This window comes from Perognathus longimembris, chromosome 28 (assembly GCF_023159225.1).
Source record: "Perognathus longimembris pacificus isolate PPM17 chromosome 28, ASM2315922v1, whole genome shotgun sequence".
In the NCBI taxonomy this organism is placed as follows: Eukaryota; Metazoa; Chordata; class Mammalia; order Rodentia; family Heteromyidae; genus Perognathus; species Perognathus longimembris.
The window spans coordinates 10,044,175-10,056,159 of record NC_063188.1 but is presented as its reverse complement, the minus strand read 5'-3'; the positions used below and the strand labels follow the sequence as shown (position 1 = coordinate 10,056,159).

Genomic DNA, 11,985 nt, shown 5'->3' with positions numbered 1-11,985 from the left:
GTATGTAATTATAAAGTAGGAGTACAAATGAGATGTTAATGAGAACAGAATTTCTCTGTATATTATTTGCAGTGATTTTTACACACATCTATCTATATGTAATAAAATGCCTACTATATATATATATAGTTAGGCATATATTATATCAATGCTCATTATCTGGTTTTTAAACTGTGCCATATTTATATAGGAAGGGAATAATGGGAGTCCTGCAAATTACAGAAAATCTCCATGCACTGATATTGCAATTTCCTGTGAGTTCATAATTACTTCAAAAAATTCAAAGTCCAAAACCTTTCTATATTTTATTAAAACTATTAAGCCACAGATTAAAACATCTCAATGAACCCTAAGAATATATTGGTTTAATGGAGTCAAGTTTCTAAATCTCAGTGATAAAACTACTTATAGCCATCTCATCAGAAATGAAGCTAGAATGCAGTGGGATATCATCTTTAAATGTGTTAAAAATTTAAAAATCCCCAACCTAGAATTCTATAACATGCCAAAATACTTTTTTTAAAATGAAAGTAACATGAAGACATGTTCAACTAAACACAAGCTAAACAAATGTATCATGAGGCTTATACAAAATTGTGAATGAAAATTATTCCATCATGAAAATATAACAGATTGGAACTTAGGTCCTGCACAACAAATGGAGAATATCAGAATGGAATATCCATATCTAAATACAATGTTCCCTAATTTTTAAATTTCTATGAAATGGTTCTGATTGCTTAAAGCAAAAGTAACATTTCAATATTGGAATTATAGTATATGCTGAAGAAAACTGTTTCTAAATGTGACAAGGAATGGCAAGCAAATTATAGTATACTCATAAATTTTTAATACTATATCTATTGTGGTATACCACCATATATTAATATATATTCTTATGTAAAGCCATTCACAAAATTGTTTTCCCTATAACATGTATATTGCTTGTATGACTATGTATATGTACAGATATATACATGAGGATCCTGTATACACATGCATCTATCTATATATACATATGTAAATATCCATACAGGCATGTTCTGAGGCAGAGTACACACATATTCCCATATAGATACATGATGCAACAAAGGTTACAACTTCTTGATTGGGAGGAAAAGCATAAAGGATCCATCCATCATATGACTCAGAGTATATACACATGTTAACATATTTTAAGACAAATGATCAAATGACTCATTCTAATCTTTTTACCTTGAAACAGTATGATATATTGTTCCCAAACACAGAAAAATTGGTCCATCCAACGTATTTTGTTACCAGAGCAATGTATCCCCATTCAGAATTCATATCCCTTTCTTTTTTTTATTATTTCTTTCTTGTCAAAGTGATGTACAGAAGGGTTACCATTTCATACATAAGGCAGTGGGTACATTTCTTGTATAACTTGTTACCTCATATCCCTTTCTGATGTAGCCTTGAGTCACAGTGCAAAAGCCTTTGAAATCAGAGGTAGTTTTAATGACTACTGCCCATGCAGAGGCCATTGGAGATAGCCCAGAGGTCCACTGAGGGAGATGGACATTACTTCCCAGAAGTAAATAGAGCTCAGCTTGTACTTTGGAACAACTGATCAGCCCTGCCACTTGCAAAACCTACTAACAAAGGTCATGCAGTGCTTGAATGCAATCATGGCAGAATCACGGAGCCTCATCACCATTTGCTTTCTTGGATATCTACTCAGTGCTGAATGTACAGGTTCGTTTCTACTCTAAAAGTACATTGAGTATGATTGTTGATATATAGAACTGTCTGGAATTGTCTTTTTCCCCAAATAGTGATTACAGGAAATGACAGTAATATGAAGGATTCTAGCAGTCAGCATGTGGCTTGGTAAGTTCTGAACATTTAGTAGCTGAGCTATTTTCTTCTTCACTTTTAATATTAACTAGATTTACAATGGTTGTGATGTATTTTTATTTAATGGACACTGTTAGGCTTATGATTAAACAATGTAATTCCTCTAGGAAACATTTGGCTCTTCAGTTGAAAAAATGTTCAAAGTGGGGGAAAATATCTCTTAACAGAGAAACTACAAAAATGTAGAACAGCTTGTAAATTTTGAGTTTTTAAGTATCACACTTTGAAATCAAAAGGGAAATCATCAAAACTACAAGCAGTGATCTTATTTACATGAAAAGTCTTATTTGAAGACACATGACATGTTTCTGAATTTGAAAGCTATGTGAGACTTGTCTCTAAATTTTAAAAGTATATGCATTCGATTTAAAATTTTAGTTAAAACAGGAAGACCAGTTTTATATTAGTAACTTGCTCTCTGTTGTGAGAGATTTTTATGGATTGGGTAAGTCATTTTGTTTGTGATTCCACATGTCCTGTGTCACAACTGATATTTGGGGAAACGCAATACCAAGCTGAGCTCCCTAGGGGAAAGAAGCAAGTCTACAACTTGATGCAGAGGGTAGAAACTTAGTTAATACAATGTATATCACAACCATAGTGACTTTACTCCCCAGGGGAAAGCACATAGGGAAGAACGTGGCCATTTACACAAGCAAGTCATTCTCACAGAAAGTATTTATCATACTAACTTGTCAATCTACTGGAATGAACAGAGTGACAAGATCAGGGGTGCCAACCCTAAGCATCAACAGAAAGCAGACTGGTCCTCTGCCTCCCACTCCAGACATGATGTCAGCTATGGAATCACACTGAAATGCTAAAATAATGATGTAAGAATGCAAAGGTTAAACTGAACTAGCAAAGTGAGCGGAGTTAAGATATTAAGAAAATACATTGGAAAACTCCCCAAACAGACCATAAAACCAGGTCATTAGACATACATCATCAGTGTGACATATGGCATCCAAACCCTTTCTTTCAAATAAATGGTCAAAGTATGGAGGTTATAGGAGGGTGGTGCCCCACTAATAACCTCATGTGTCAGGAGAAAGGATAAAAAGAAAGAGGAAGCAGGATTTCAATGCTGGGGCCATCATTACTAGAGATAATTCTGGAGGGAGGTTTAAATCTGTGACTCCCAGACAATAGTGAAGAGAAAAGTAGTGGGATTCTGGAGCCATTTTGGTGAGGGATAATAGGCCTAGGAGAAGGGCTCAGAATTTCCCTAAGGATGGATGGTATAGATACAGCATTTGCTTCTGTTGTAGAACATCATTGGCTTCTAAACTAGAAGGGAGTCATAGTGTATGCTCATGGTTGTTACTATCGGGCATTATTGCACCAATTTGAATTTTTTAATTGCTTGGTCAAACCAATTCAGTTTTGTGAAGTGCATGAATGGAAACTGAACTTCATTCATTCAGACATCAATGAATTACTATAATGTTGCCAGTTACTATAGCGACGTTTGAGGGACATGGGAATCAACTTTTATCTAAAGCACCATGAATCAGGTAAGATATTTCAATATACTGATTTTTTTTAAGTGTGATCAGTATATGTAACAAAATATGTGCCACATGTTAAGGGAACACACAAGACAGTATACAATAAATGCAGAAATACATGAAAGAGTGATAATATTTGAATACGAGTCTCAAGAGATTAGTAGGCGTTTACTGTCCTTACGTGTCTAGAGCATTCTGTACAGACAGAAACCCTTATGTCCAAGGATCTACATCTACAAGTCATAAGGCCTTTCAGGAGTTCCATCTGGTTTGAGTATTGACTGTTACAAGTGAGGAAGAAGAACTAAGCAGGACTGGGTCCTAAGCTTACGAGATTGCATAATACAATGCAGTGTGGAGGTATCAGAATTGTAGACATTAAGAAATATACTTGAAGTTAGGTTCTTCAGTGTGGCAACACTCAAACTGATGTGGAGGCCAAGAATGACTAGGACCAAGACCAGTCTCCAACCTTGGAGCTATTGGAATTGTGTAGAGAAAGTAAAACAGCCAGAACCTGGACAGTAGCTACTGAAAACAGGGGGATTAAAACGATATTAAAGTAGAATTGATATGATTTATTGTTCCACATGGGTATAGAATAGAAGGTTTACTGGATGTGTAGAGAGTATGGCTGTGGGTCTTGAGTATAAAGACATAGCACAGTGCTCTGTGGTCCAGTTGTCTAGCCTTGGCTCTGAATCTCTACTACGCAAATGACCTCTCTGAATCTCAGGTTTCTCATTTAGAAAAATGAGGAAACAATACCAACCTCATAGTTTATTGTGAGGAATAAAGTGAAGGATTGGATGCAAAGATGGGAGCTCAGTGTCTAGCACAGCTGAAAAAGCAATTTCAAATACAGAAGATACACCTCTCTGGAGATGTGCATTTGGGACTCAGTGTGGTTTAAGCAGTCGTCATAGCCATGTGGATAAGAGTGTCCAAGGAAAGCTAGGCACCAGTGCCTACCAATAATCCTAACTACTCAGGAGGCTGAGATCTCAGGATCAGGATTTGAAGGCAGCCCAGGCAGGAAAATCTGTGAGACTCTTATCCCAGATTACCCACCAGAAAACCAGAAGTGCTGCTAGGGTTGAAAGTGGTAGAGTGCTAGCCTTCCACAAAAAGAGCTCAAGGACAGCACCAACAGAAAAAGTGTATCCAGAGGGTGACCATGGATTCAGATCACCTAATTCAGTACTGGAAGTAGTAAATGTTCTTGAAAGAGTCAGGATCACACTGGGATGTAGCAAGTGAGACTCGTGGGGCAAAACACACTCGTATACACTGAGAAGGAAAGCTACCTTAATGCTATGACCTGTACATCTTGCAGCCCTCACCCTAGTGCTGGCCCTGGCAAAGATATAAGGAACAAAATGGGAAAATGCTGAGAATGAAACCTAAGAGAAGTTTGAACAGTTAATAGTAAAGCAGGGCCAAAGGAGTTAATTGATCTAGTGAGAGATGAACAAGAATGAGAGCAAAGATGAAGGACTATGTTACAGGGATTTCATGGAAAGATTCCTGAAAAAGGAGAGATGCATAATTAGTAAATGTCCTAAAAGCAATCACGGACTACATGAAGCAAAACTTATACTTTAGAAGGTTATTTCTGATTGAGACAATAGACAGTTATTTTATCAGATAGAAGGGAAGACAAAGAACTATAAAAATGTGTTAAAGAGGGCTGGGAATATGGTCTAATGGCAAGAGTGCTTGCCTCGTATACACGAAGCCCTGGGTTCGATTCCCCAGCACCACATATATAGAAAATGGCCACAAGTGGCGCTGTGGCTCAAGTGGTAGAGTGCTAGCCTTGAGCAAAAAGAAGCCAGGGACAGTGCTCAGGCCCTCAGACCAAGCCCCAGGACAGGCCAAAAAAAAAAGTGTTAAAGAGCTAAAGAATGAGAGAAGGAGGACTAGCATGATAGGAGGAAGGAGAAAGAAACAACGAACCCATATTGTCTTATATAGCATCTTACTGATTCTGTCAAAGAGGCAGGGAGGTAGAATTATAGCACCGAGGTAGAATTATAGCACCGACATACCCACGTTACATTTGAGGAAGTTAAGTTTTTCAGATTATGTGACTTGGGAGTCAGATATGTGATTCAAGCTCAGTTCTGTCTAACTTGAGTGTAAACCAAGTTACCCACACTAAAAATGGATGCTATTTAGGAGTGCTCACAGCTAAGTAAATGAACTGCTGAACAGAAAGGCAGGCCTAGAGAAGCTAAGATATATCAATATCCAGTAGTATTCATAGGCAACTTGGTGATCTAATGCCTCAGGGTTCTCAGCTGAGTCACAAGAGAAGCAAGAGGCAGATGGTTTCACTGTTCTACAGCATGGGATTGCAGGTCAGGAGCAGCATTAATACAGAGTAATGGAATGAGAGAGTTTGCAATAAAGAATGGAATCTAGATTCAATTTAGGAAAACAAGTGGGCCCCAAACAAACATGTCAAGGCATTAAAATGCCCCTGTAAACAGATGGAAGTGAAAACAAGGCAACAAAGTTTGTTTTCTTTTCTTTCTGAAGTAATAACAAATTATTATTGTCTGGGCACTGATGGCTCAAGTCTGTCATCCTAACTATTCAGGAAGCTGAGATCTGAGGACCACAGCTCAAAGCCAGCTCAAGCAGGAAAGTCCATGAGACTATTGTCTCCAATTAACTACCAAAACACTAGAATTGGAAATGTGGATCAAGTAGTAGAGCTCTAGTCTTTAGCAGAAATTTCAGAGACAGCACCTTCCTGAGTTCTAGCCCCAGGAGACACACACGTGCGCGCGCGCACACACACACACACACACACACACACACACACACACAATTCTCAAATGTCCTGGAAAAGTCAACTTGTAAGTACTTGGTCCTGATGAGATGTCAACAGGAACACTGCTGATTTGCTGAAGAAAGGAACTATTGTAGGCATCTTCAAGAGTTCCTGTTATTCATGAATAAACACAAATATACATATATATGTACATATATATGAGTGTATGTGTCTAGGTGTGTACATGTATGGATGTACATATCCAAGAAGAAAAAAAAGCAATATATACAGAACCCAGACACAGACACAAAGACACTAAGACAGACAAGGAAGGGAGGGACAGAATTCAAAAAAAGGTCTCACTCTTTCAGTGTTTAAAAGAATCCCTACAGACTAAGCAGTCCTGGCTACACAACTGAAGGCATTGTGGTTCTGAAGATTTTTGAATGCAGTGATTTTTCTTTACTATGCAGTGAGAGGTGCAACAGTCGTATTTGCAACTGGATTACAATTAGGCTTTCAGTTCTTGAAGAGATGTTTGTTGCAAGTCATTGGATAACTGCATTCTGACACTGCCTGGCCAGGGTAATGAATCACCTTGCAAGGAACTGCAATGAGCTATTTTCAAATGATGACAAAGTGTGAAGTTAACTGCTTATTGGAGAACTTTCATTTCATCCAAAGAAAATTCAACTAGGATTTTTCAAATGTGACCCTTTATGATTGGAGATCTTGTGACTGAAAGTAAAATTTAATTTTAATTCCTAAATCCCCATGGGTATGCAGTACTATGGTAACATTACAAATTTTGCCTCTACATATCAGAGAAAAACTGGCTTTAGGATTACTTGGATTAAAAGCAAAGCCTTTCTTAAGAGATGTACTTAATTTTCATGATGGTTTCTTTTTCCAACCCTAAACAACAGTTCTTTTAATTTTCAGTTTTTCTTGATCAAGAAAATGCCACCAAAATTCTGAGCCGATTGAAGAGGTATAATTCAGGGAAATTGGAAGAATTTGTTCGAGGAAACCTTGAGAGAGAATGTATAGAAGAAAGATGTAATTTTGAAGAAGCACGAGAAGTTTTTGAAAATACTGAAAAAACAGTGAGTATGACCACATAGCAATGGACAAAACACTTTCTAAGAGAGAAAGAGGGAGGGAGGGAGGGAGGGAGGGAGGGAGGGAGGGAGGGAGGGAGGGAGGGAGGGAGGGGGGAAGGGAGGGGGGAGGGAGGGAGGGGGGAAGGAAGGGAGGGAGGGAGGGAGGGGGGAGGAGGAAGGAAGGAAGGAAGGAAGGAAGGAAGGAAGGAAGGAAGGAAGGAAGGAAGGAAGGAAGGAAGGAAGGAAGGAAGGAAGGAAGGAAGGAAGGAAGGAAGGTTGTTTTGGCCAGGCACCAATGACTCACACCTGTAATCCTAGCTATTCAGGAGGCTAAGATCTGAGGGCTCAAATCCAGCCCTGGCAGACAAATCTGACAGACTCTTACCTTTAACTAACCACCGAAAAGGTAAAAGTAGAGCTGTGGCTCAAATGGTAGAATGCCTTGAGTGAAAAAGATAAGGGACCATGTCCAGGGCCTAAGTTCAAGCCCCTGGCACCACAAAAGAAAAGAACATATTTCTCTTTGTAAATTTAAAATATTTATACACACATTTACATCATAAATGCTATAAACGAGGAAGAATCACCTCAAGACACGTAAATGCTATCATTAACTTCTCTTCTTCCTCCCTGTAGACTGAGTTTTGGAAGCAGTATGTTGGTAAGCAATTCATTTTATCCTTTCACTGGTTAGAGACACAGTAGATGGAGAGTTGTGTACTTTAAGTGTGTAAATAGGTACCATATTAAATTCTGTTAAGCATTCTCAGAAAAATCCGTTCAACTCTTTACTTCAATATCAAATGGTACTGCACTATAGGTTTAGGCCAGTGTGGGAGGTATCAGCTAGAGGATAAGTAAACGCTTTCCCTGGGCTCCACAAAGAACATCATTCTACCCTCAGAGAGCTGGAAGGAGGAGGCCAAAATGATAACATTTTACAAGTGAATGACATTTTACCATCCCCAGTCAAAATGAAGAATGCTAGATGACAAATGTTTATCGCTTTAAATCCTCTTTCCTCTGATAGCCTACATGACCCTCCTTGACTGCCCTTCCCCGCCCTTTGCATTGCTTTTCTGACCTTTTCTGCTCTCTGCTTACACAGTAGATTCCTTGCACACTCCAGCAATGCTGTCATGCCAAAGGCTTTAACTGACTATTCCTTTTCGATGGGCTTTTTGAGTTTCCCCTAGGCTCAGTCCCTCACCTCTCCCTCATCTCAACTTTGGTTTATGCCCAAGTGTTACCATGTCAGTGAGGCCCACCAACTTAGACACCTGTATCCTACTCTAGTTTATTGTACTTCAGGTGGAGTAACCCTATGCAATAATAGAATGTTTGGGATCAGAATAGTTTATATGTTTCTATTTTTCTTAGGTATTAGACTAGTTGCATATATAATTAGATATCTTGAGGATAAGATGCAATGTAAACACAAAATTCTTTTATGCTCTATATATATAATATTTCAATCATTTTGTGAGTCTAAGAGACTTTGAGACATGGAGTTTTCCATTTCTGGTGCCACATTGGTAGTCAAGAAGTTTTGCATTTTTGAACCATTTGGACTATAGATGTTCATGTTGATGATATTCAACCATCTTTTGCCATCTAATGTAGCACAGCATTTGCCTTTTATTGCGTAATCTTGTTTTAAAAAATTGCCCATTTGCATAAATTAATTGTACAAGAGGTTTCTCTGTGATATTTACATGTCTGCATATAACGTACTTTGATCAAATTCACTCTTACCCTTTTTTACCATCTCCCTGTTCCCTCTTTTTAATAGTCTTAGTGAGTTTCATTATGCTATTTTCAAACTCCTATATAATATACTTTAATCACATTCACCTCCTAGCATTTTCTTAACTATACTATTTATCATTGATTTTTTCCCCACTTTCCTAGGTAGCTAGCTCCAATTTGGTGCAGAATCAATTGTTTTGTTTTTTGTTGGATTTCTAGCACATAGAAAAATATCTGTAACAGAGGCACACACTAAATATTTGTCTAGTGGATTCACCAGAAATTATACCAAAGGAGAAGTCACCCTTTAATGACACCTAATTTTCATTTTATAATTTTCAACTTTTCTATATTTACATTCTCTATCTTGTCTACCACTAACTTGAAAATTAGCTTAAAATTCAGCAGGGGGATTTTGAGAGAAGGGAAATTGCATAGATTAGACCATCTCCCCTCAGACCATCTGCACAGAGAGAGATAAATTAACCTCGACACTACTTTCACTGAGTTCAATCTCGTTGAGATACAATTCTATTTTCCACAGTTCCTGCTCTAGAAACAACACTGACCATTCCCAAACTCTCACAGACTTGCAGTTCCCCAGTTTTGTTTGAAGTCATGAGAGAAGAGGATCACTCTGCTATATTACTTCATTTACCCTCCTTGTTCTTAGGGATGAGTGTTATCATGCCCATTTCCACTGAGTGCACTCCAGCAAGCCTTTTGATTCTCTCTGCCTACTGAATTAGTCTGTGCTGTGCATGTAATCCCAGCACTCAAAAGCAAGGAAGGAGTATAATGAGTTCAAGGCCAGAAGTGAACTACCAACTTCCAGTGAACTACTGAGTTGCTCTGTAACCCAGGATGTCCTGGGCAAAACTCTGTCTCAACAAACGAACAAACATACCTGTTTATCTTATGGCTTATTTGTGTGTGTGCTGGTCCTGGGGCTTGAACTTGGGGCCTGAGTTGTGTCCCTGAGCCTCTTCGTACTCAAGGCTAGCATAGGTCTACCACTTGAGCCACTGTGCCCTGTGCCGCTCCCTGCTTTTTCTGAGTAGTTTACTGGGGATAATAGTGTCATGGACTTAACTGCCAGGGCTGGCTTTGAACCATGCTCCTCAGAGCTCAGCTTCTGGAGTAGCTAGGATTATAGGCATGAGCCTATAATGAGCATGAGCACCTGGCTTATGGCTTATTTTTTAAAGCAATTATATCTACTTTTTCAAAGCCAATGCTCCTTGGCATATTTAAACTTCCATAATCTTTTCTTCACTACTCCCAAACTCCAGGCTTCTCCCTGTCCCCATAGCATATTTTGAAGTTGAAGGTACCATGTTTTCTATATCTTGGGTATAAACACCTAAGAAATACCAAAAGACTGTTTCTGTCACGATCTACAAGAAAATATGACCAAAAAGAAAACAAAGTCCATGCCTCTTTTCACTTGCACTTGAAATTCCTAATGGCCACAGAAGCGGCCTATGCTGGCTACACCTCCCATACAGGAAGGACACAGGCTACTCACTGCTGTCTTGTTCCCTACCATGAGCGCACTTGCTTGAAGAACCATCACCAGGTCACTGTAATTAGCCTCTGCCCGGTACCTTATGCATACGAATGCAGTCCATACAGACAGTGCATGCTATGCCTAACCTATGTAACTCCCATGTAATCCTTGTGAACAATGTATTATGAATGTCATTTTGAAGCTTTGCAGAGAAGGAAATTGAGGCTTCCTAAGGTCAAGGAACTTAATAAAAGGTCACTCACCCAGGGACTTATAACCAGAAGAGAACTTAACCCATTGCTTTCACTCTGATAGCTGATGGCCTTCGAATCTAAACACGGCTACTCATTAAACAGAAACTAGCGGCTTTACACAGAAATCTCTTGCTTGGCAAGGTCTTGTCTCCTGTTGTATTTGACCCCTACTGGCTAGGGCTTTGTCTTAGCACACAGTACACACAGACACAACCCAAGGATTATAGGATAAAATGACACTCATTTTGAAGATATGTCTCAGCAAATGAGTTCCTGTGCTGCTGGCTGCAAGCCCAGACCCTTTCAGTGAAACATCCTAAATAATTCAGATTTGTTAGTCCATAATATAAAGTGCAAATGTAGCTCGTTTTTTAGACCAGTTCTGAACATCAATAATAATAAACCAGAGATAACGTATTTTGTTTTCATAGAATTGGAACAAATTGAAGTATCTGCACTAAAGCACATTGGATCAAGGGGCAGAGGGAACAAAGGTCTAATTTTTACAGCAAGCTGATTTTCCACAGGCTATTTCTGAGAAGGGGATATTAGCTCTTTAGTCAATGAAACCTGGACAACAGCTTTTGTCTGAGACAAGGAAAAAGAATGAGCAGGCATCTGTGCACTAGGTGTTAGGAAGCATTGCTATAAAGTATAACTGATAATTCAAATTTTTAATTTAATTTTCTTCTTTCTTTCCTCCTTTCTTTCTTTCTTTGATCCTTATGATCATCATTTATTTCTTGCTCTTTTCTTTCTTATATATTGGGTCTTACTAATGTATCTCTATGTGGCAATTTTTCTTGGTTTGAAGTACATAACACACTTCCTTCTGGTTATATGCATCCCTTTCTCCCTATTCCTTTCTCCAGTTTTCTTATTACCATTGTCTCCAAGGGCTGACAATAATTCTGTAGATGTAGAAACTTCAGAAAACAGAGAATGGAAAAAGGCAATCTATAGATCACACTGCAGTATCTTTTTAAATACGTTATATACTTCTTTTTATAGAATTGGAGCAAGTTGAAATATCTGCAGAAAAGCAGGTATTTGGTTCAAGGGGCAGAGAGGACTGTATCTAATCTTTACAAAAAGTTGATTTCTCATTTTTGTCTAAACCATTTGGAACCTAATTTATAAACAGCAAATTACCTTTAAGCCATAAAAGATGCATCTGGCATCTTGCCTATTTGTC

General features: G+C 38.4%; 1 protein-coding gene across 1 annotated transcript in view; it reads left to right on the top strand.

Moving 5' to 3' along the window:
• The first annotated feature begins 1,631 nt into the window (after positions 1-1,631).
• F9 (coagulation factor IX) overlaps positions 1,632-11,985 on the top strand; it is a 34,033-nt gene continuing 23,679 nt past the window's right edge. The window contains exons 1-3 of the mRNA XM_048336167.1: positions 1,632-1,719; positions 7,117-7,280; positions 7,914-7,938. Of these exons, the coding sequence (XP_048192124.1) occupies positions 1,632-1,719; positions 7,117-7,280; positions 7,914-7,938 (277 nt within the window). The remainder of the gene's footprint in view (positions 1,720-7,116; positions 7,281-7,913; positions 7,939-11,985) is intronic.